The 25,914-nt window shown below is 44.8% G+C and overlaps 1 protein-coding gene across 1 annotated transcript in view; it reads right to left on the reverse strand.

Moving 5' to 3' along the window:
* The window catches only part of UNC5D (unc-5 netrin receptor D), a 794,061-nt gene that overhangs the window by 114,584 nt on the left and 653,563 nt on the right, over positions 1-25,914 (reverse strand). The window contains 1 exon segment of the mRNA XM_030201960.1: positions 9,672-9,756. Coding sequence (XP_030057820.1) covers positions 9,672-9,756 — 85 coding nt within the window.

The raw sequence follows: 25,914 nt of genomic DNA on the forward strand, positions 1-25,914 counted from the left end.
TAAATAAGGTAATATTTAGTGTTAGACCCCAGCCAGTGCATCCCGTTTTGATTATGCCACCCGGGAGGAGGAAGTGATGCCTGCTCTCTCCTCCCTGCTATCTAGAGGTATGCTGGGGCAGGGGGCAATGCCTAGATCATGTGAAGGAGAGGACCTGGGGGTAGATAAGATGGAAGTGGAAGAGGAAGAAGGGAGGCGGCTCACGAGCAGACACAGGCAGAACAGAGCCTTGCCTCCATTCCATCCCCAGAGAGCGAGAGAAGTAGTAATGCCCCCTAGAAAAGGGTGGAGGAAAAAGGACTACATTACCCAGCATCCCCCGAGAGAGCAGAGAAAGGTTCGTGACCCCTGTAAAATGGAGGAGAGGAAGAGACTACATTTCCCAGCAACCTCGGGGCAAAGCCTGGTACAGAGATTACCTTCCCCAGCAGGAACAGGGGGAGAACTCTAACAAGGAAAGGGTGGTGCCCCTGCAGGGTAATCAAGGGAAAGAGGAACAGCTGCAAAGTGGGTGGAACGGGGAGCCCATGGAGTATCAAGAAGCTGGGCAGAGAGAAAGAGAGGAGAGCGAGGAAGAGCCTATGGACCTCTCAGCCTGGGCTCACTCCTTAGGTAACAAAATAAGGGACCAGGTAACTTCATGGTATGGTAACTGGGCTAAGAGAGGAAAGAGGAAAGGTCATGTGGGAGAATGGGTCAGTGCTTAGAGAGAGTGACCCAGATGGGTGGGGCCTTTTCGTTTTCCAGAGCTCAGGCTGTGAATGAACTTTGAGTTTAAAGAGTTCTGGTTGAAGAGGGATGAGAGATTTTCTCGGAGTGGGCTGAGCCCAGCAGGAAGAAGGTGGAGTGTGAACTGTGGCTAAAAAGCCTAAAAGAAGCTGAAGGGGTTTGAGCTGTGTGCTGAAGCCTCAAGAACTGTGTTGGTTTGGTTTTTTTGGAACTGCTTGCCGTGTTTTGCCCCCTCCCAAGGGAGAGGGCCCATTTTCAGCTGTATTTATAGAATCTGGCCGTAGATATCACTATCAACAGATTTCAAAGGATGGACTTTACACCACACCATGGCGTAAAATCCATCCTTTGAAATCTGTTGATATTTACTGCCATGCTTTTCCACCACTAGGAAACTGTACACAGGAAGGCCAATTCTAGGAACTTGGCATCCATTTTCCCCAGGATTCTATCGCGCCTTAATTTCTGCGTGGAAATCAAAGCATATTCTATAACAATTTATTTATTAGGATTTATTTACCGCCTTTTTGAAGGAATTCACTAAAGGCGGTGTACAGTAAGAATAGATCAAACATGAGCACTAGGTAATTACAGCAGTAAAACTATTCAAGTAACAAATACAAAATATGGCATGGTATACTACTTGCAAGGACAACACAATACATAATAGAACATTATAACTGGTAGTGAAGGGTAAGGCAAAGTTGTAACATATAGATGAGTAAGAAAGTAGGAAGAATTCGAAAGTAAGGTGACTGATTTGAAGAAAGTTGCACATGAGGTCAGAGAGATAGTTAAATATTATCTCAGTTAGGTTAGGAGTGGATAAACATGTCCCGCTGCAGTATGTGCAACCCGAGTCAATCCTTGTGTGTGTGAGTGAGACTAAGAAGTTAGTTACTTCTTCCATTAAAAGCTTGGTTGAAGAACCAAGCTTTCATCTGCTTCCTGAAGTATAGTCTTGTGTTAAGCGGAGCCTTTCAGGCAAAGCATTCCAGAGTGTGGGGGCTACTCCGGAGATGGCTCGCTTGCGGGTACCACATTGTGTAATATCTTTTGGAGAGGGTGTAGTTAGTGAAAGTCCTTAGGAGGACCTTAGTGTCCTTGGCGGTGTGTGGAGGATCATCCTATTCTTCAAATACTCAGGGCCATTTCCTTTCAGGGCCTTGAAGATCAGACGTGGAGGGGCATAATCGAACATCGCCGGCCAAATAGATCACCAGCGATCTATGATGGCGGCGGCGCTACAGCTGGCCGGAACCGTATTATCGAAAAAGATGGCCGACCATCTTTTTTGTCGATAATATGGTTTAGCCCAGCCAAATGCCATGGAGTTTGCCGGGTTTGAGATGGCTGGGTTTGTTTTTCAGCGATAATGGAAAGTTATGTCAGCCATCTCAAACCCCGGCCAAATTCAAGGCATTTGGCCGTGGGAGGAGCCAGCATTTTTAGTGCACTGGCCCCCCTGACATGCCAGGACACCAACCAGCCACCCAAGGGGTCACTGCGGTGGACTTCAGAAAAGCTCCCACGTGCATAGCTCCCTTACTTTGGGAGCTGAGCCCCCCAACCATAGGCGCCCGGTATAAGAAGCTTGGGGAGGCTAAGCCTCCCCAGCCAGGCGAGTGGCGCCGTGAGTGTCCCCTTCCCTCCCTTTCCATTAATTACTATCTGCCCCGCGCCATCTTTAATTTACCTCCGCTCCATCCCCAGCATTGGCCGCATCATTTCAAAACCCGCCCTGTTGCCCGTCTCTATTCTCCCCTCGCTCCCTTTGCGACGTGATTCGTGCTGCAGACAGAGTCCCGCCCTCGAGGAAATGATGTCAGAAGGCGGGACTCTGTCTGCAGCACGAATCACGTCGCGAAGGGAACGAGGGGAGAATAGAGACGGGCAGCAGGGTGGGTTTTGAAATGATGCAGCCGAGTCGACGCTGGGGACGGAGCAGAGGGTAAATTAAAGATGGCACGGGGCAGATAGTAAGCAAGGGGAGGGAAAGGGGAGACCCAGGGCGCCGCTGGCCCAGATGGATGGAGGCAGGGGAGAGGAGGATCGGGCTGGGTATGGATGGAGTGGGGCAGGAAACAGAAGGGAATTGCTGGATGTGCATGGAGGGCAGGGGAGAGGAGGGTTGCTGGAATGGGTGGGTGGATAGAGGGGATGGCAGGGGAGAGAGGAGGGTTGCTGGAATGGGTGGATACAGGGGATGGCAGGGGAGAGAGGAGGGTTGCTGGAATGGGTGGATAGAGGGGATGGCAGGGGAGAGAGGAGGGTTGCTGGACATGGGTGGGTGGCTAGAGGGGAGAGCAGGGTTGCTGGACATGGGTGGATGGAGGGCAGGGGAGAGAACAGGGTTGCTGGACATGGATGGATGGAAGGGCAGGGGAGAGAGGAGGGTTGCTGGAATAGGTGGATAGAGGGGATGGCAGGGGACAGAGGAGGGTTGCTGGACATGGGTGGAGGGGAGGTCAGGGGAGAGAAGATTTGCTGGAAATGGGTGGGTGGCTAGAGGGGAGAGGAGGGTTTCTGGACATGGGTGGATGGAGGGGAGGCAGGGGAGAGAGAGGAGGGTTGCTGGGCATGGGTGGCTAGAGGGGAGAAGAGGGTTGGTGGACTTGGATGGATGGAGGACAGGGGAGAGAGGAGGGTTGCTGGACATGGATGGAGGGAAGGGAAGACAGGAAGGAGATGCACATGAATGAAGGGGAGAAATTCTGGACATGCATGGAGAGGAGGGAAGACAGAGGAAGGAGATGCACATGGATGGAGAGGAAGGGAGAGAGAAAAAATGCTGGGCATGGATGGAGGGGAGGGAAGAGAGAGGAAGGAGATAAGATGAGGGAAAAGGGAGAAAACCTGCACATCGATGGAGAAAATAGGCAGAAGCTGGATCCACTGGGCAGTCAAGTCTGCAGAGGACCCAGCTTTTACTTACGGATGTAAGGCAAGAAATGAAGAAGAAAGGCAGAAAGTAAAGAAATAAATGGAAAGGAAGCCCTGAAAACGGAGTTAAGAGGACAGATAGCAGCAGAATCGGATACTTGGCCAGCATGATCAGAAAAACAAAGTCACCAGACAACAAAGGTAGAAACGATCATTTTATTTTCATTATAGTGTTTGGAATATGTCCACTTTGAGAATCAGGTGCTCAACATTAAAAGTTTATATTTTTTACTTATTTATGGCATTTTATCCCACATTAAACATGAATTAGGGTGTTTTGTGGCTCTACATGAGAATTGTGATATTATGATCCCTTGTTTCATATTGTTGACGGTCTGCATTTTCCGTATGGGTGGTATATTGGTGTATTAGGTTCTGCCCAGTGTAATATTTATGGTACAGTAAGGATCTGAGTGTGTTTTTGCACAAAGTTGTGCATAGTGTTTTGCAGTTGACCGATTGTGGTTAGTATATGCTTTGAGCAACCACTTTATTCTTTGACATATGATACATAGCTAATATCTAAATTTAATAAAAGGTATTAATTGTGACTTTTATTTTTATTTATTTATTTTTTCTGTGTGTTATCAGACAATTATGGATTTAAGCTCCACCCATGGCCCCACCCCTAACCCCGCCCCCTTTAGCCTCCCCAAACAGTTGGGCCACCGACCGCCTATGCCCCCAACCCTCCCCCCAAACCCACTACCCACAAATGTACTGCACCCACTAAAATTGCTCCAGGGTCCTGCATACAGCCTCTAGGACTTATTGCTGCTGTATAACTTTGGCACACCAGTTCACACCTGAAGACTAATCTCTCTGAAAAAGTCCTTTCTTGAAATAAGCACGTCTACTCACAGTTAACTGCAGATCAGAGGTTGTGCCCCACTGGCAAAGAGTCCCCTGGTACTAAGATTAGCAGTAGGTCAGAGGGTTACCATATGGCTCCAGAAAAAGGAGGACGGATTGAGCCAGCCGGGTTTTACTTCCATTGCTTTCAAGCAATGGAAGTAAAACCTGGCTGGCTCAATTACTTCCATTGAAAGCAATGGAAGTAAAACCCGGCTGGCTCAATCCGTCCTCCTTTTTCTGGAGCCATATGGTAACCCTACTGAGAGCTGGCACAATGGTGTACAATGCCCTCTTTCAGCACCATTCAAGGTAAGAACTATGTTCTCTAACGTGGGTAACACAGGAAAGGGAACTAAAACTGGCTTACAAAAATGGCCACTACCGCATGGACTACAACAGGAAACAAAACAGGGCACACTCTGACCCAGTTAGCAGGGGGGAAAAGCACCATGGGAGTAGAGCCCACTACCCTACACCCACCACAATGCAATGCTAATATGACTCTGCAGGGCACCTAACAGAAAAGGTGTCACACTCACCCGAGAGCCACATCGCAACCAGGGAAAGGCTGTCGGAGGATACAACACATTCTGCTGTCATGGAGGTGGGTACGGCATTTGAGGCTGGCATACAGGCTGGCAAAAAAGGTTTTTAGTTTTATTTTTTTAGTATGGAAGGGGGTTGGTGACCACTGGGGGAGTATGGGGAGGTCATCCCTCATTCCCTCCAGTGGTCATCTGGTCAGTTGGGGCACCTTTTTGAGGCTTGGTCGTGAAAATAAAAGGACCAAGTAAACCCGGCGAAATACTGCTTAACGCCGCTTTTTTTTTCCGTTATCGACGAAAGCCGGCCATCTGGTAGCCACGCCCATGCCCGCCCATGTCCTGCCTTGCCTAATCTACCGACACGCCCCCTTGAACTTTCACCGGCGAAGCGACAGGAAAGCAGCGATGCTGTCAAAAATGCCGCTTTCAAGAAATTGCCGGCCATCTCCCGATTTGTGTCAGAAGATGGCCGGCGATCACTTTTGATTATAAGCTGGATAGAGTTTTAAATTTAGCCCTTTATTGTACTGGTAGCCAATGAAGTTTTTGCAAAAATGGTGTGATGTGGTCACGTCGCTTGCAACCTTCAATGAGTCTTGCTGCTGCATTCTGAATCAGCTGGAGCTGGTGCAGGCCCTTTGTAGTCAGACCATTGTATAGTGCATTGCAGTAATCCAGTCTTGATGTTACCATGGCATGCACAACTGGTATAAGATTTACCTTCTCGATGAAAGGAGAGAAGCAGCATAGCTGTCGCAAATAGTAGAAGCAGCTCTTGAAGGTTGCTTGGATTTGGGGAATCAGATTAAGTGTTGAATCTAACTGTATTCCAAGGTTCCTGGCTTGTGATTTGAGGGGGAGTTCATACTTCCCAAAAGGGATTTTGATGTCAGGTATGTATCCACTTGTGTTAGGGACCCAGAGAAGCTTGGTTTTACTTGGGTTCAGGCAAAATTTGTTGTGTTTAGCCCATTCTTGAATTTATGTTAGACAAGTAATCAGTTTATTCAAGGCTGTAGGTAAGTCAAGTTCAATGGGTATGAGTAGCTGCATATCATCCGCATAGATGTAGAACTGAGTGTCCATTGACCGAATCAGCTCAGCTAGTGGCTTGAGGTACATATTGAATAGAATAGGTGACAGTATTGATCCTTGTGGTACCCTGCAGGTCAGTGTCCATGGTGGTGATGAGTTGCTGCCAAACACTATGGATTGTTGCCTGTCTGATAGATAGGATCTGAACCAGGCAAGTACTGTACCATTGATACCTGTTTCTGTCAGTCGTGCTAGCAAGGTATCATGATCCACAGTGTCAAAAAGCTGCTGAGAAATCTAGCAGTACTAACATCGAGGTGAATCCCTTGCTCGGTTTCTGTGAAGATCATCTAGCAGGGATACGAGGACCGTTTCTGTTCCATAACCGGGTCTGAATCCAGATTGACATGGATCTAGCCAGTTACTATTTTCTAGCCATTCATTAAGTTGAACACAGACTGTTTGTTCTATGAGTTTCCCTAGAAATGGGATGTTGGATACTGGTCTGTAACTTTCAAGTTTGTCCTGGTCAAGGTTGTTTTTCTTCAGGAGAGGGCGAACCACTGCCCTTTTTAATGCTGTTGGTAGTTGTCCATTAGAAAAAGAGGCATTCACAATTTTTGTGGTGCCTTCTATAAGGCCCATATTTGCCTGCTGCACTACCTTTGATGGGCAGGGATCGAGGGAGCAGGTAGTTGGTCGAAGGTCTCTTAGGATTTTGTCAAGGCTCTCCTCTGTCATTAGGTTAAAAGTGTTCCATCTGTCTCTGTTAGGAGGGGGCAAGTTTGTGCACCCCTGGTTGAGCACTGGGTGGGATTGCCTGTAAATCCTGGTGGAGATTTTTAATTTTGTTGGCAAAGTATGTGTGTAACTTAATTGGTTAACTAGCTAATCAGTGCTGTTAATTGGGTGATAACAAGCAATTAGCACTAATTACGATTTAGGCACAGAACTCGCTAAGCGCATTCTGTAACCAAATTTGATCCCGTGGAGAGGCACTCGTTGTTATTCAATATACAGCGTGGAAATGTAAGCCTATTCTATAAAATTTAGGTATTCTTTAGAGAATATGCCTAGGCATGTTTTTTTACCGTGTGGATTTTTCAAGCACCATATATAGAATCTAGCGCTTTATGTGCATGCTACATCCGTCAACATTTAGAACACGAGAACTCTTCTTAAGGCTAACAATTATTTACCACTTGTAAAACAGCTGTTTCAAAGCAGCACAGTTCCAGTCATGGGCTGAAAAACAAAAACCCTTAATGCTTATAATCACTAAATCATGATTGGAACCACCCTATAAATCCTTTTATTATACAAAAGGAAATGCAGGTTGGGTTCTGAGGCTTTTCCCCTTTATGTTCAATCACACTATACTTCTTTGAAAGAGCTTTTTTACAAGTGGTAATTAATTGTCAGCCCTAAGAAGAGAGTATTGGATTTATGCATAAGGTCTCTTCTTTCCTCTAAGAAATTATTTGGTATATAAAACACGAGTACTTACATGCTTATGTGCCCATATACCCACAAAAATGTTAATGGTGCCTAAGTGCTATTCTGCAAATACCCACTTAACTTACAGAACGGGGATCTGCAAGGGAGCGCAGAAAGGGGTGGAGCACAGGCAGGACATAGGCGGGGCTCTCTGGTCCACAACTTACAGAATACTACAAGTTATATGTGTCCCTGCCGCTTTCAAGTGCCTGTATCTACACCAGCTCTTTAGCTGGTGTAACTGTGGGTGCCTAAATGTTAGACTTGTTAATACGTAGGCGCCTAGGCCCGGTTATAGAATAGGTACCTATTATGTAGGCTTGGGCACTGTTCTAAGCTGAGCGGGAGTCCTCCAAATGCATTGCAGCCAGTAGGGGGTGGTGCTTCACAATATTGTGTTTTCAATTGCTAGGGACAGGCAGGTTCCTTGGAGTCCTGCAGTTTCCCTGTCCCTCACTACTGAAACCATGATAGTAAAACAGCACCCCCTACTGGCAGAATTGTAGGTGGGGGACTCATGCTCAGCTTAGAGGGAAGAGTGGCCTTGCGGTGCCTAAATAGAAAAATAGATGTTGGCACCCAGTTATAGAATTTCCACCATAGTAAACTGTATGTTTTTATTTATTATGATTTAATAAACTGCATTTCATACAATATCAGAGCAAAGCAATATACAATAAAAATATAAAGTTAAAAGGCTGAAAAGAACCCCATCAAATACAGACAGGAAAGAGAGACAGAGAAGCAGAGAACTAAGGCATGGCAAACGGCAAAGAAGGCAGGGGAAGATTTGAGCCAGAGCACTTCAGATCTAAGGCACACCAAAGGCATGACTAAAAAGATGAGTTTTCAAAGCAGATCTAAATCATGCATAAGAGGTTTCTAGTTAAAAGGCCAGGGGAAGGGCACTTCATAGCGTAGGAGCTAAAAAAAAAAAAAGAAAGAAGGAAGGAAAGCACTGTGCCATGTAGCATCAAGACAAGAGATGGGGACAGAAGGGACTGTTAGCCGAAAACCAGTTGGGAAGTGTAATAGACAAGAGGATGTATAGGGAATGATGAGAGATGCTAAATGTGGAGGTCAGCCAGTATAGATCGTTCTGTGTGTAAGAACTTTAAAGTGTATCAAAAATTAATAGGTAGCTAGTGATACTGAATATGAGGTGGGGTAATAAGATCAAATTTAGAAACATAATAGAGAATACGGATTATGCTGTTTTGAACAGATTGTAGTCGTTTAAGAAGTCTGTTGGTGATATCTACTTAGGTAGAGTTCCAATAATCCAGATGTAAAATAACATATGCATGAAGGTGAAAACATGCACAACCACCATAAAGAAAGCCATATGGTTCAGTCACTAGGTTTCACAGTAGAAGTTAGAACAAGAAAATACACCTCTGAATCATTAACAGCCAGCCTAGCAAGGATGACAGCATGGCAACAATTTAAAGAAGGAGGCAGGGGATGGGGGAGGAGGTACTTGGTGAGAATAGTGAGGAAAGCATACAGATTATATGCCCATTCCTGTGTTTTGTTTGTGTGTACATGTGTGTGAGCTCTGTATGTGCCTGGGACTGGGACTAGCAGAGAAATTGGGGGGGGGGGGGGCAGTTTGAATGCATCGATTTCAGTGTATCAAAGTTTTTATACTGCAGAAGCTTGGCACTGTTTCTCTCACAGAAACACACTCTACCATTTTTTTCATGGGGGGTAGGGGGAGGGTGAGCATATTACTCTGGAATCACCAGAATAATACTGTTAAATTTTTAGATTAATTTTGCTCCAGATGGAGAGATCTTCTGACCCCTTAATATTCAAGTTCTATCTGTTGGATGAGAAAGAATAATTAAAAAAAAATCACCTAGATCTAGTTTGATGACCCCAATTTCTCCAGACACAAATAGGAAAAGTTGCTCATCTCAGTTCAAATGATTGACTCTCCTAATTGACTCTCCCAGATACCTTAATAGTTAAACCCTATGTAAGAGATAATAGCTTTAAAGATATACTCACGCATAAAAAGGATATTATTCACATTTAATCTTGCATGTTCAAATCTCATCTCACCTGGTTTCTCCTTGGATGATGGACACATAGATTTCTCTGGAGTTCTCTTCTGAAACAGCCCCATGTGGTATCAGCAAGCTGACCCCTAAAACACAAGTTAATGTTTTAAGACTGAAATTATTCATCACACAGTTCTTCATATGTGACTGACTTTACTTATCAAAAGCTAGTTTACTATCAGAAGAGACAATGTGGGAGCATTCATTTAAGTATCAGGGAGCAAAAATATGGAACAGTATACCTGGTGAGATTCATTTAATTATGCCTTATATTCTTTTCCATAAAGCTCTTAAAACATATTTGTTTTCATTTCAGTGATTTTAATGCATGTTAATTTAAATAGATAAATTAAGATAGTGTATTGTTTACTCATTTTGATGTTTATTAACCCATTTGGGGTTCTTCTTTTTACTTTGTAATTCGCTTTGCACTGTTAGGTTAAAAGCGGAATAGAAATGGCTTTATACAATGCAATACAATACAAGAGATGAAAAACCAGATTTGTTGCCCATATATAGAAATGGAAAAAAATTAAGAAGTCATACATTCAAAATATTGAACAAAAAGTTGCATCTTTTTCACCCGTAAATTTAGGGCCTTGTTTACTAAGGTGCGCTAGCGTTTTTACTGCACGCTAAAATTAGCGCATGCTAAATGCTAGAGACACACATAGGAATTTATGTGTCTTTAGCGAGTGCTGTTTAGTGCGTGCTAAAAACGCTAGCGTGCCTATAGCACATCTTAGTAAACAGGGCCCTTAGTACATTTGGGTGTATTTTTCAGATGATTTTACATGTACATTTTTTCCCCTGTGGATTTCTCTCCTCCCTACCTTGAAAAAAGTTGTAGAAAATGATATCCTGGACTGCAGATTGAAAAGTCTAAGGGTAAACTAACCTGCAGAGCTCTGACATTTACTGGAAACTTCAATCTGGCTCTAGGTGAGAAATAATATTTGAATACTTAAACATGTAGAAACATTTGAAATTTACAATATATTCTTAGGTAACTTCCCCCACACAGCTATGCTCCAAAATGGACTGGGATCACTTTATGTACAGCAAGAAATGCTGCAATCTTTAAAAGCTTGAGAGCCATTCATACCTTAAGAAGAGCAGAAAATACAAGAATTTGTTTCAGATTGGGGTCCTTTTACTAAGGCGTGCTAGAAAATGGTTGGCGCTGCGGTTAGCACATGGGTTTGCTGTGCACTCCAGCCACTTTCTAGCATGGCAGAAAAAACAGCTGTGGTCATGTGCTAAATTCCCCATTAGCTCATGGCCATTACCGATAACAGCTCTTACTGCCACCCAGCGGCGTACCAAGGGCGGGGCGGTGGGGGCGGTCCGCCCCGGGTGCATGCTGCTGGAGGGGTGCAGAGAGCGGCTGCGCACCTGTCGGCTCCGCTTGTTCCCTGCTCCCTCTGCCCTGGAACAGGTTACTTCCTGTTCCGGGGCAGAGGAAGCAGGGAGCCAGCGGAGCCGACAGGCGCACAGCTGCTCTGTACACCCCTCCAACGGCGTGCACCCGTGGGGGGGGGGGTTTGATGCGCCAGGGGGGGTGTCGTGCTGCATCCGTGGGGGGGGGGCATCGGCGATCCGCCCCGGGTGGCAGCCGACTAGGATCGTCACTGCTGCCACCTATTTAGGAGGTGGTAAGGGCTCCCACGCTAATTGGGTAGTCTGTGGTAATATGCCTACTGTACCTGATTAACACAGGCACACCTACTCTCTGCCTCCAGACATGCCTCCTGTAACAAAAAATAAAAACTACTGCAGGATGACTCGGTGCTCCCCGCGGTAGTGCCTTTTTACCATGCGGTAGGCCCGTTGTAGGCCTACCATGGCTTAGTAAAAGGGTCTCATCATGAGATGATAGATGGACGATCCTTATAAATGCATGCTGAGGGGAATTTGGATACATGGGGACATAGCTCATGCCAAATCCTTATAGAGGGCACTTTTCACACTGCCCAAACGGTTGTGAAGTCTGCGGGTACATGTTACCACTATTTTATTTTATTTATCTAGATTTGGCTCACATCTTTTTCATTAGTAGCTCAAGGTGAGTTACACTTGAGTACATTAGGTGTTTTCCTGCCCTCAGAGGAATAGCCCCGGTTAAAAAAAGGCACCACACAAAACAGCCCCAACAAAAAAGCTTCGAACAAAAAAGTTCCTGACATAACAGCCACTGTCAAAACGATATAGCCCCTGACAAATTAGCCCCCCAACAAGAGGGCCTGATTAGGCTGCCCAGAATATGGACTCTGACAAAGTAGCTCGAACAGTGCCAGACAGGGGGAGATCTTATCTTGCGGCACACTGCATTTTTTTCCTAATAATCTTACCTTGCCAAACAAGATAAGGTTGATAAGACTATGAAAATGATGACAATATTGTTGTTGTTGTTTTTAATTAGCATGTTGATGGAAGAATAGTTTCCTTAAACAGCAGAACAGATCATATATACCAGTTGGTAGCTATACAATACAATGCAATGCTGATAGGAGCCTTTATCAGTGAAAATTTAACTTGTAGTTTATCATCTTTTTTGTGATGTGATACTTTTTTCTAGGGGGCTATTTTGTCTAGAGCAATTTTGTTCTGGGCCATTTCGTCAAGGGCTATTTTCTTAGGGGCTGATTTGTCAAGGGCTATTTTGTTACAAGGCTGTTTTGTCAGGGGGGGGGGGGGTCAGGGCTAGTATGTTGGGGTGCCAGGGCTTACAATCTAAGGGGCCTGAAGTAGAAAGCTACTGAGAGCTCAGCCGCACAGTTATTGTAGGTTATACATGCACATTAATGACTAAGGAATTCAGTACTGGGGTTGAGTATGGATTTAATTCATGCAGCACATATGGCCATACATTGCATTGAAATGAATGCATATGAGGCTATTAAGTATGACGCAGCAATGCCACAAAGGAAACAGTGGCTTCTGACGTATGGTTACCACCATAAATTTTTCAAAAGGTACAGGGCAGTGTAGCCAGACCTGATATCCCTGTTCCTACAGTTCTCTGCACCAGTAACCCTTATCTGACCTGATCTAACCACCGTCACCCTCCCTCCCGAGTTAAAAAAAACCTTTCCCTGATGTCTAGTGTAACCCCCCCCACCTTACTGAATTGTCCCCCCACCCACAGCTTAATAAAAAAGTTACCCAGTGTCTAAGGCCTCCCTGACTAATCCTCACCCCACCCCACCCCATCCCATTCCCATTACTTAAAAAAAAAATCCCTGATGTCAAGGGCACCCCCTACTTGACGTAACCCCCTTTTCTCTTCCCACTAAAAAAAGCTCATTCCATGGTGTCTAGTGGCATCCCCCACCCACCTGACCCCTCTCCCAGGTCCCCCTGATCCTCCTCTAGGTCATACCTTAGAGGCAGGAGTGATGCCCATTAACTCCTGCTCCTGGCATACCATCGTAGAAAATGGCAGCGCCCGATCCCACACAGTGCATCCTGGGATGGACTGGGTGTGGTCAATCTGCCATATAAGGGAATTTTTTTCTTTATTTGGTAGCTGGCACCGACAGGACAGGTGACATTTAGCAATGAACTTTCAATTACTACCACAATTGTAAGGCAATATAATTGGTATGCTCATTTCTTACTGCATGCTGCGGTATTTTTGGATTGCTAATTTCATGGGAGAACCATCCACTGAGATAAGTCTATTGCGAAGCTTTCTCTATCAACCCCTAAGTTTGTACCTGAGGCAATGGGATTTGAACTGGGCTTCCCTGGTTGTCAGCTCAGTGCTCTAACCAGAGCAGGGGCGTATCTGAGGTTCGGCGGTAGGTGGGGCAGGGGCTAGAGTGAGGGGGCACATTATAGCCCCCCCTACCGCCGTCAACCCCACCCCCCCCCGCCGTTAACACTCCCTCCCTCCCCCGCCTACCGCCGTCACCTACCCCAAGGTCCGCTTCCTCCGGCTTTTTAAAATATTGCTTCAGCTGGCGGGGGACCCCAACCCCCCGCCAGCCCAGCCGCAATCTTTAACTTTTTCATCCTCATCGTGCAGCGCGCTGTGAAAGCTGCATGCATCTTTAGTTCCAGTTGGATGGAGTCTGACGTCGCAGCACGTTGTAACGTCAACGTGCTGCGATGTCAGACAGACTCCATCCAACTGGATCTAAAGCTGCATGCAGCTTTCACAGCACGCTGCACGATGAGTATGAAAAAGTTAAAGATTGCGGCTGGGCTGGCTGGGGGTTGGGGTCCCCCGCCAGCTGAAGCAATATTTTAAAAAGCCGGAGGAAGCGGACCTCGGGGTAGGTGACGGCGGTAGGCGAGGGAGGGAGGGTTAACGGCGGTAGGGGGGTCCGGGGCAAAATCTGTGGGGGCCCAGGCCCCTGTGGCCCCACGCAGATACGCCCCTGAACCAGAGGACTACTCCTCTACTAGATTTTGCATTGATTTCTGCAATGAAAGCATGGGTAAGATTTCACTTTTGAAAAGGTGCCCACACACACTTGCATTGCTTTTATTTTTTCCCCGTTCGCATATATTTATTTGGACTAAACACCACGAATAATTTTGGAAATGAAAACGATGCATATTGTTGAAATCTCAGCCTCCTTCCCTTCCTCCCTCTAGGAAATGTCTCCGCTTAATGGAAGTAAAAATAGTCACATTGTGGAAAAATGTACATGCTTTTTCCTGCAGATAAACAGCGTCCTCGAACATTGCAATTCTTTATTAAAAACTCAACATAGCCATGATTTGCCCTCAGGTTGCATCAGGGGCACACAGATACAGGAAATCCCAGTGTGAAACACAAGGTTATTTCAGAATGTACAAATTGGAACTGACACTCCAGGTTTGGACTTTTCAAGATCTGCAAATATAGAGCCTGTTCTAATATACATGGAGAGTTGGGTGTTTATTGCACCAGTTACATGTGGTAGGAGTATCAGTTTAGAATCATAAACATCTAAAATATATATCAATGGGTGATAATGGGCATATAAACGCTTATGGTATGAAACGCCAACAGTAAAGTTTCTGTGCCAGATCATAAATGTTTATGTCAGCCATTTTGGAAACAGAAGAGCCCTTTTGCTTCAGGGCATTAAGCCCTTAATGCAGCATTAGCACGGAAAACAGCCTACCACAAACCCTGTAAATGCTTTAATGAATTTTGCAATATTTTGTCTGTTTCTGTGTGCTAAGCACATGTTAACTATTAAAAAATATATATTTTGGGGGAGGGGCGTATCATGGGTGGGGAGCAGGTGTTCCTGTGCTCTCTGGCTAGTGCATTCTGATTAGCGTGCACTAACCAGATAATGAAGACTTAATGCATTAGCACTAACCCCTAAATAGTAACATATTAAGTGATGGCAGATAAAGACCTGTAAGGTCCATCCAGTCTGCCCAACAAGATAAAACTCATTTTACTTGATATGCGATAACTTATATGTATACCCGAGTTTGATTTGTCCTTGCCATTCTCAAGGCACAAACCGTATAAGTCTGCCCAGCACTCTTCTTGTACTAAAAGTTCTGAAGCTAACGTCAAAGCCCCTTAAAATTTACACTCAGGCCCATCCCTATCTATTCAGTCATGATCAGGGCGTAGTCCGTAGAAGTCTGCTCACCACTGATTTTGCTTCCCAATTACCAGCATCGCCACCCAATCTCCGCTAAGATTCTGTGGATCCATTCCTTCTAAACAGGATTCCTTTTTGCTTATCCCATACATCTTTGAATTCCATTATCATTTTCATCTCCACCACCTCCTGCCAGGGAATTCCATGTATCCACCACCCTCTCCGTGAAAAAATACTTCCTGGCATTACTCCTGAGTCTGACCCCCTTCAACCTCAATTCATGTCCTCTAGTTCTACCACCTTCCTGTCTCCAGAAAAGGTTTGTTTGTGGATTAATACCTTTCAAATATTTGAACATCTGTATCATGTCACCCTTGTTTCTCCTTTCCTCCAAAGTATACATGTTCAGGTCAGCAAGTCTCTCCTTGTATGGTTTGCAATATCCAGCAGATAGCCAAGACCTGTCGCTTCTTCCTCTATAACATTAGCAAAATTCGCCCCCCCCCCTCCGAGCACACCACTCAAACTCTCATCCACTCTCTCATTACCTCTCGCCTTGACTACTGCAACCTACTCCTCACCGGCCTCCCTCTTAGCCATCTATCCCCCCTTCAGTCCATCCAGAACTCGGCCGCACGTCTTATCTTCCGCCTCAACCAATATACTCATACCACCCCTCTCCTCAAGTCACTTCACTGGCTTCCGATCAGATACCGCATACAGTTCAAGCTTCTCCTACTCACCTACAAATGCACTCGATCTGCAGCCCCTCCTTATCTCTCTACTCTCATCTCCCCTTATGTCCCCACCCGTAACCTCCGCTCTCTTGACAAATCCCTCCTTTCAGTACCCTTCTCCACCACCGCCAACTCTAGGCTTCGCCCTTTCTGCCTCGCTTCGCCCCATGCTTGGAACAAACTCCCTGAGCCCATACGCCGGGCCCCCTCCCTACCCATCTTCAAATCATTGCTCAAAGCCCACCTCTTCAATGTCGCCTTCGGCACCTAATCACTACACCTTTTCTCAGAAAATCTAAACTACCCCAACTTGACATTTCGTCCTTTAGATTGTAAGCTCTTCTGAGCAGGGACTGTCCTTATTTGTTAATTTGTACAGCGCTGCGTAACCCTTGTAGCGCTCTAGAAATGTTAAGTAGTAGTAGTAGTAGTAGTAGTAGTAGTAAATCCCATAATTCTATAAACATCACCAAAAATTGAAAATGTAAATTTGGGCACATAATTTAATTGAATAACGAGCTCATTAGCACCAATAATTGGCTTTTTAACACGGGATCCGAGCCTAAACTTTACATGCGAGTAAAAAAAAAAGAGGCGCATAAGTGGGAGTGTCATGGGCTGAACAGGGACATTTCTAGCATTTATGTGTGTTGTTGCAGAATACGGGGGATACTGTCAGGTTCTCAGGTTCAGAGCCCGGGGGGCCGGGCTCTGGAGCAAACGTGAGCCCTTGGGCTGCTGCCAAGGAGCGACAGCAGCAGGCAAAACCCACCAACCAACACTGGGCAAGCACACCGGCAGGGACTGCAGGCACTGCCCAGTGAACCGGAACACATGGACTGGAATCCCCCGGACTGGAGGACACAGGACTGGAACACCGGACTGGAGCACACCAGACTGGTCCACACAGCTTCACCTGCTCTTAGCTACTAAGCCCCCCAGGAGTTGAGCTCCTGGGTTCGAGTAGCCGGCAGGGCTTACTGGATACCGGATGACACAGGGACCAGGACTGGAAACAGAAGTGCTCCTAAACCTAAACTGATCTACGTGCTCCCAAGCCCTAAACCAGCAGGAGTGTTCCTAACAGTAAACTGACAAAAGGACTTCCTAAGCCCTATACTAAACAGGAGCTCCTAAGCCCTGCTCAAGAAAGGGACTTCCTAAGCCCTAAACTAACAGAGCAGGGAACTAAACACAAAGCTAACACAGGTGCTACTAAGCACCAAGCTACAAGCAGAGCTCTACAACTCTAAACTAACTAAGGTGCTCCTATGCACCAAACAACCAGAAGAGCTCCTAGCACTGAAAGGGAAGACAGGGGAGCCACAAGGAAAAAGCAGGGAAGCTAACACTTAAGTCAAAAGTGCTTCTAAAGCACCAGACCCAACCGTGCTGCTAAAGCACCAAACACAAACAGCAAAGATTGCAATGCTCCCAATAGCACAAACACCAGAAGTTCTTCTAACAGCAAACTCTGTAGTGTTCCTAACAACACCAAACCCAGGAGTACTTCTATCAACAACAGAGCTTCGAAAGCCCTACACACAGCAATGCTTCCAAAACCAAGAGGGAAAAGCAGGGGAACCAAAAGGGAAAAGCAGGAAAGCTAAACACACAGTCACCAGTGCACACTGCACTAACACTAACCTGGCCCTTAGCAAAAGCAAGCAGGGAAACTAGACACAAAGTCAGAAGTGCACACTGCACCACCCTACCTAAAGCAAACACCACTGTTGCAAAAGGCTCTCAAGGAAACAACACCACTTCCTTATCAAGGCCCTCCCTGATGATGTCACACTCCCTAGACCCAGGCAACAGCACACTGGCCCAGAGAGCACACTGAAACCCAGAGAGGCCCAACCCACACCAAAGCAGCACCATGAAACACTTGAAGCCAGTACACCCAAAGAGAGGTAGAGCAACTCAGGCAACACACACAGGTGCAGTATAGTGAAACAATTAGAGCCATGCTGCTGGAAGCTGCCAGCATAGAGAGAGAGAGAGCTAGCTCAGAAAGGACAGACACAGGAAACAGATGCCAGCTAAGAAGCTGACCACCAGGAAAAAGGTAAGTTTGAGAGGGGTTATGACCACAATCATAACAGATACACATTTAATTTAGGCATGTACATCTGCACCATGTTTCACTTGGTACAAATGGCTGCACCTCAAGTTTGGTGCGATCCCGGGGCGTAAGCACTATTCTATAAACTGCACCTAACTTTAAGAGCAGCTTATAGAATTGCACTTTTTCTGCGTCATATATATAATTCACCCCTTAGTGTGTTACAGAGCTAAAGAGGTTAGGGCTCCTCAGCTTGGAAAAGAGATGGCTGAGGTGGGGATATGACTGAGATCTATAAAATCCTGAGTAGTGTAGAACAGGTAAAAGTGAATCGATTTTTGACTCTTTCAAAAAGTACAAAGACCAGGAGGCATTCAATGAAATTACATGGAAATACTATTAAAACAAATAGGAGGAAATATTTTTTCACTCAACAAATAGTTAAGCTGTGGAACTCGATGCTGGAGGATCTGGCAATTGCAGTTAGCATATCTGGGTTTTAAAAAGGTTTGGACAAGTTCCTGGAGGAAACAAAACATAGTCTGTTATTGAGATGGACACGGGGGAAGCCACTGCTTGCTTTGGGATTGGTAGCATGGAATGCTTTAACTAATTAGGTTTCTGCCAAGTACTTATGACCTGGATTGGCCACTGTTGGAAGCTGGATACTGGGTTAGATGGACCATTGGTTTGCCAAGTATGGCTATTCTTATGTTCTTATGCACATCAAAAACCTGAATAGCACTTTTAAATAAGCTTTTCTAAATGTAATCACTTGCATGCAATCTTAGAAAATTAGGCTTCCCTAGAGGGCAGGTAGAAATGTAAACATATTGTTTTCCTGGGGTAAACTTCTAGAACAGAAATATGCATGTAGCTTTGGTTTGAAAATCTGCGGAAATCCATCCAGAGGAAAATGTGAATATTTATTTTTTACCAGTGCATACAGATATCAACCTATCCTGGTGTCTGATAAAAAATACAGTCCTTACATACAGTGCAGATAGAAAAGGTTCAAGAAAACAGATTCAGGGCAAAGGATCTGCACGATCCAAAATCTTGAGAGGGCGAAACATGGCCATGTCGGGCATTTCAGTTTTACATGTGTTAACTTTTATGTGGTGAATAAAATTGGATCCTTGTTACTATTAATTTGCTGGCTTCTTGCCCAGTGCACATAGACTTCAAAATCTCTACTTTAGTAGTCATTTCTGCAAGTGTTGGAGACAGTGCAAGGCAGGAAGACATGGAATCCCAAACCATTCAACAGATTTCAGTTGTGTCTTTAGAGGTATATTCAGAATGAAGCTTTCTGTGAAGCACCAGTGAAATGATTAAATGCTTCTCAAATGTATCTCCCTTTTAATGGATAACATGAAATTGGATGCACATGTGGAGGGTAATTCTATATGGGAAGGCCATGTGTCTTTATAAAATACTTGGGGGAAAAACAGCAGAAATTGTACCTAGATATATTTATTTATAACAGAATTTATATCCCACATTTTCCAAACAGGTTTGGTTAAATATCACTAACAATTGAAGAAACAGAAAGGAGCTAGTTTACATTTTAAAGAATTGAAGTTACAAACAATTCAGCTTAGAGGGTTTACAGCGAAGGGCGTAGGAGGCAGATAATACAATGATAAGATTAGGACAGGGCATGTATAGCCTGGAAGGATGATATATAAAGTATATTAAAGATAAAGTAATATATAAATATATATATAGATTGAAGTCACATTACACCTGCTCAGAAACAGGCATTTAAAATATAAACTATAAAGTTCTCATGTTGATATATACCATTAGATCCTCTGGTATACTATCTTTTTTGTCTTCTCTATTGATGTCTTACGTTTCCCCATCCTCTTTGTTCATCTGAACAGAATTTGCTACACCTCCCTTCGTTCCATTCAATGTTTCATAATAAATTCAGAGATTGTATGTTCTCAATGGCAAGACCCGACCTTTGCAATAGACTCCCTTTAGCCCTTCATTTACAGCCTTCTTTGAGAAATTTAGGGAACTTTAGAAGACACGCTTTTTTCGTGAGGCTTATGGTTGTTGATTTTTTCTTGGTGATGCCCAAAGGCCTAATGCGTCAGAGGCATAGTGTCCTGTGGCCGCAGCATGGTTTTGCTCTTTCTATCCTGTCCTGTTTTGATTGTATTTCTTTCTTTGATAATTTTTAGATTGTTATTAGATATTGTAAAGCACTTGGATGATTTGCCCTTGAGTAGTATAACAAGGAGAAACTTGAAACTTGTATATTTTATAAAAAAAAAATCTGCAAATTGCACTCCGCCCAGACTCTGCCCCTGAATGTGTTTACACTCAAGTCAAGTAAAAGTGCACTTCTTCTTCTTCTAAAATGCACCTGCATACATTTACGCCTGCTCTAAAGCAGACATAAATGTACATGGGTGAATTACGCATTCAGGAGACTCTACCTCAAACCATTTCAACCCTGTCTCACAGTTGCAATCAGTCTGTAAAGTTACACCAAAAGACACCCAAGAAGACAGAACCTGCATGTTCTCTAGAGAGAAGCTCAAATGGTAAACAACAGACTGATAGCTTCAACCTCCACTAGAAGAACTTTTATGATTTTCTTTGTGTTATGCTACTAGGAGAACTCGAATAAAGAGGAGTAATAACATCTATCACACCAGACTTTTGCTGAATATGACACTAGTGTACATTTTTGCATAACAAATGCATTCAAAGTTCCCAAGGTCCTGAATTTCTGATGGACCGACCCTGAAAATCTCTGGAGTTAGATAACTAGCATACAGGATATCTGGGTTTTTTCAAAATGAGCCCTTGGGACTTCCAACTAGGTCTGACTCTTGGGATATCCACAAGGAATATTCCTGAGTTAGACATTGATTTGGTCCAAGATCAGATTAATTGGAAAATTCTTGTTATTCTGAAAATTGTAACTAACCAATAGTTCTGAAAGCTGAGTTTGGGAGACCCTGCAGTAGATTCACACAGTTGTCATGTAGTCTTTAGGCTCTTCCTCTTTCTGTTCATTAGGACAACATGATTTCAGAGTTTCATTTTTGAAAAACATGTATGACGCTGCTAGGGGTTCTTGTCTACATGGTAGTGTACTGCCTTTCCACCCAACAACTCTACCTTCTCTTTTGACCTGTTCCAACTGTCAAGTACAAGGGCATCACATTTGTTACATACAAACACCATGCAACATTCAATTGCATTTGAATATAGTATTATAACCAGAATCATGCTGCTATAAGAATTTATTTAGCACGTTACAAAAACCTTTTAATCTGTCCATGATGTGTTCTGTTCCCCCCCCCCCCAAACTGGAAGATCTCGACAAAGCATGGTGAACAGCAGAGTAACATGATGGTTTTCCATTTTGAACTACCTTACATCAGCCTAAGAAGTTTGGTTTAATAAGCCCCTAGGTCTAGTGAACAATCATGGGACCAAATGCATATTTTTTCAATAAGGGCAGGGAGAGAAGCACTAAGCAAGGAAATTAATACCCTAGTCATTAAGAGTTAAGCAGTCAACTCATTGCCAGAAATTAAATATGGGTTATAGAAGATATACCATATTCACAACAACAAGGCACACTGCTGCCATCCCCTTGACAGCTGCAGCAGCCCTGCTTCAGACACATCATTTTCAAGAACATTGAATTCCAATTTCTTTCCTGCGTGCTTTTCCCCCCCCTATGTACAAGTTTGATGAATGCATTTTTTATTGTGTGCCATAGTGACAAAGCCATGTATTTCATAATATTAATAGGGACCATTTAAGTCCCATTTTTCATTATTGCATGCCATAGCTTGACATAAGCAGCTCAAGTAGCGTGAGCCGTTTTAGGCAGCCCATTCTCTGTGATAGAGAGTTTTATGCAAAGCTGTCTGAGCAGGTAATTAGGTAAAGCAAGTTAAAACTTTGCTCAGGACATATTACATTTGGTGGCTGAGAGCTGAAGTTTTTTTTTTTTTTACAGTTGCATAGGCTGTGCTCTCTCAGGTGATCATGATCAAACCCCGGCGCTATTTTAGATAGCGCTCTGGAAATACCGCTCATCCAACGCCGTAGTAGCACGGTGTAGCGGTGTAGCATGATCAGAAGTTAATATATGCAAAAATATGCAGCGATGTAGCGGCGCTCATCCCTGTAGACAGCGTAGTAAAATGAAGCTAAGTAGTCGGGACGCATGCGCACTAATCAGACGCGCTAAGCTACAAACAGCACGCATGTGCGTAGGGGGTGCTTGTCGTTTTGTCATAAAATGCGTCCTGTCGAAAAGCGGGTCTAACCGCGGGTTTACGCATGGTGCCGTGAAACATCGGTTGGCCGTTGATCGAGGTGGCTATGCATTTTTTTGTTCTTTTCTAGGGGCTGTATTTTATTTACAATTTAATTTACAATCGTGTATTTTTATTTATCATTTCCCTTTTCTGATTTTTCAGGATAGCACAGGTAGCTGTTGGTTCTTCAGCTTCCAGCAAGCATGGGGCTTTTCCTGGTCAGGGGTCACCCTAACACTATCCCTGGCATGTGCCATCATTTTATTTGCACACTACAGGAGTAAATGCATTTCTATCTATATCTCTGGTGTTGTACTACATAACTGTTTGAGGCTTGTGCAGATGGAGTCAGAGCTTGAGGGGATGGACAGAGCTCATGGGGGTGTGGGTGGTGACAGATTTTGTCCCCGTGTCATTCTCTACCTTTAGCCATAGTGATAATACAGAACACCAGGACTGGGGACAATGAAAGCGTTCACTCTTTTGCTCATTATCATCGTTGCTAAAAGATTGCTATGATGTACCATTCCCTGGTTTATTCCAAGATCAGCCAGGTAAGAAGAGGGTTAAAGAAAGGTGGGGTGGGAGGAGGTGAAGCCAGGTAGGGGTACTGAAGAGAGGGGAGATGGGAGAAGGTGACCCAGGAAAGGGCAATGGGAAATGAAGTATGAAAGGAGGGTGGCACTAGGTGATGGGTGATGACCCAAGAAGGGGCATGGGATGGAGGAGACAAATCAGGAAAGGCAAATACTCAGGGATGTTTTTTCACACTTGTGCTGGTAAGCATCAGCTTTTTCTCTTTTAACAAAAGGCCGCACGGTAGAAAAGGGGTCCGCGTTGCAGTTCATGATAATTTCTTGAATTCATTTAATAACAATACAGGGGGAAAAGCTATAAAAAAAACATAACCATAACAGAATATCCTGCAATGAGCATAATACTTATTTAAATTGATAACTGCTAATCAATCTCAAACTATTTGACCTAGAGAAAGAGCTGGCTGAGTTACTGCTGTGGAGAGAAGTCATGGAAGATCATGTTACATCATGACTTGTTGCACTGGCCATTTAACTATCGCATCAGAAAAACTTGGTTGGCATATACCAAGTATTATCAATTTTGTTTGGTGGAAGTACAGTGGATCGATTTGAACATGGAAAGCATGATGCAACAAAGAACTAAGGGGACATTTTACTAAACTGCATTAAACGCTAAAGCACTTTAAGGCCAGATTCAGTAAATGGCGCTCAAAAATAGACACTGATAAAATAGGCATTAACTTCCAGATTCTATATAACGCACCTAGAGATCCACGTCGAAATCCAGGCATGTTCTATAACAACGCACGTAACTTAATTGGCTTAACAAGCTAATTAGTGTTGATAACAGCACTTAACAAGCAATAATGAGCACTAATTGGCAATAATTAGAATTTACATGCACAATTCATTAAGCATATTCTGTAATGAACTACCCTTAAATTCTAATGTGTGCAGTTCAAAAGGGGCATGGCTATGGGCGGGGAAATGGGCGTTTCATGGGCATTCCAAAATTGATGATCGTAGTTATAGAATATGGCCCATGAACGTAAATCTACGTGCAGGGATTCACACCATGCTTTCGTTGGTATAAATGGATGTGCATAGTTTTAGGTACTAGGATATCAACTAAGCAAATACTATATACTGTGTCGCTTATAGAATACGCTTATGTGGAAATATTTACTGTGCGGATTTTTTAGGCACCATATACCGAATCTGCCCCTAAATGCTATTCTATAAAGGGCAGTGGCGTAGCAAGGGCGGGGCGGTGGGGGCGGTCTGCCCTGGGTGTCCGCGGGTGGGGGGTGCTCCGTCGTGTCTCTTCTCCTGCCACCGCCTGCCTTTTTCTTTTTTTCCTTTTTTAAAAATCCGTGCAGCCACGTAGGCAGCACTTTGCGTCTGCCCTGCGTGTGCTGTGAAAGAAGTACATCGCCAGCGCTGGCGTCGGGCCTTCCCTCGTCCCGCCCTCTTGTGAGGTAACTTCCTATTTCCTCGAGGGCGGGACATCGAGGGAAGGCCCGACGCCAGTGCTAGCGATGTACTTCTTTCACAGCACACACAGGGCAGACGTGAAGCGCTGCCTACGTGGCTGCACGGATTTAAAAAAAAAAAGAAAAAGGCAGGCGGTGGCAGGAGAAGAGGGCTCTGTGGCTGTCAATGGAGGGGGGATGGGACTGGGTCAGGGGGGAGCTCAGAGGGGAGAAGGGGATTGGAGAGGGGTGGGGGAGTTCAGAGGAGGGGTGCTCAGAGGGGAGAATGGGGATGGGGGAGGGGTGGGGTGCTCAGAGGGGATTGGGGAGGGTGGGGGAGCTCAGAAGGGTACTCAGAGGGGAGAAGGGGATTGGGGAGGGGTGCTCAGAGGTGAGAAGGGGATTGGGGAGGGTGGGGGTACTCAGAGGGGAGAATGGGGATTGGGGAGGGGTGGGGGTGCTCAGAGGGGATTGGGGAGGGTGGGGGTGCTCAGAGGGGATAAGGGGTCTGGGGAGCGAAGTGCTCATGGGAGAAGGGGTCTGAAACTGGAACTGGGGGCTGAAAAGGGGCAGGGGCTGAAACTGTGGGGACTGGGAGCTTTAAAGGGGACAGGGAGAACTGGCTGGGGCTGAAGCTCGGGACTGGTGAGAGAAAAGGGCTGGGGTTGAAACTAGGGGCTGAAAAGGGGACAGGGAGAAGAGGCTGGGGGCTGAAGCCCAGGACTGGTGGAAGAAAAGGGCTGGGGACTGGTGGGATAGTGGGGCTGAAAAGGGTGGCAGGTGGGAGATGTGGGCTGGAACTGGAACTAGGTGCAGGTGGAAAGAGGGGGCAGAGAGAGGGGACAGACCCTGGATGGAAGGGGGGGAGCGTGAGGGAGGGCAGACCCTGGATGGATGGGAGAGGGAGGGCAGACGGATCGAAGGGGCAGAGAGAAAGGGCAGATGGTGGGTGGAAGGGGGAGAGAGAAAGAGGGCAGATGGTGGATGGAAGGGGCAGAGAGAGAGGGCAGACACTGGATGGAAGGGACATTAGAGAGGGCAGACACTGGATTTCACTGGTGAGCGAAGACAGATGCTGGATGGAAGGAAGACAGTGAAAAGAAGATGAGGAAAGCAGAAACCAGAGACAACAAACTGTAAATAAAATATATATTTTTTATTTTTTGCTTTAGGGTATAGTATTGTATCTGTGTTTATGTGTTAATAAATGTTTATAAATAGAATATATAAATAAGGTAATCATTTTATTGGACTAATTTTTAATACATTTTGACTTAACTTTCAGAGAACAAAACCCCCTTCCTCAGGTCAGGATAGGATACTATAACAGCACTATACTGTATTGACCTGAGGAAGGAGGTTTTGGCCTCTGAAAGCTAAATGTATTAGTCCAATAAAATGGTATTTTATTTTCTATATTTGTTTTATTTCTATTTGTTAATTTGTAAAGTGGTGATCGGATTTGTTAGTTTTTTCAAATTTACATCCACTGTCTTTATATTTTGCACAGTACTAGGGGACATTTTCTGTTTCTGTGGTGTTGCATTGTATGCAGAGTCTGGCATCAAG

The sequence above is a fragment of the Microcaecilia unicolor genome, chromosome 4, assembly GCF_901765095.1.
Source record: "Microcaecilia unicolor chromosome 4, aMicUni1.1, whole genome shotgun sequence".
Classification (NCBI taxonomy): domain Eukaryota; kingdom Metazoa; phylum Chordata; class Amphibia; order Gymnophiona; family Siphonopidae; genus Microcaecilia; species Microcaecilia unicolor.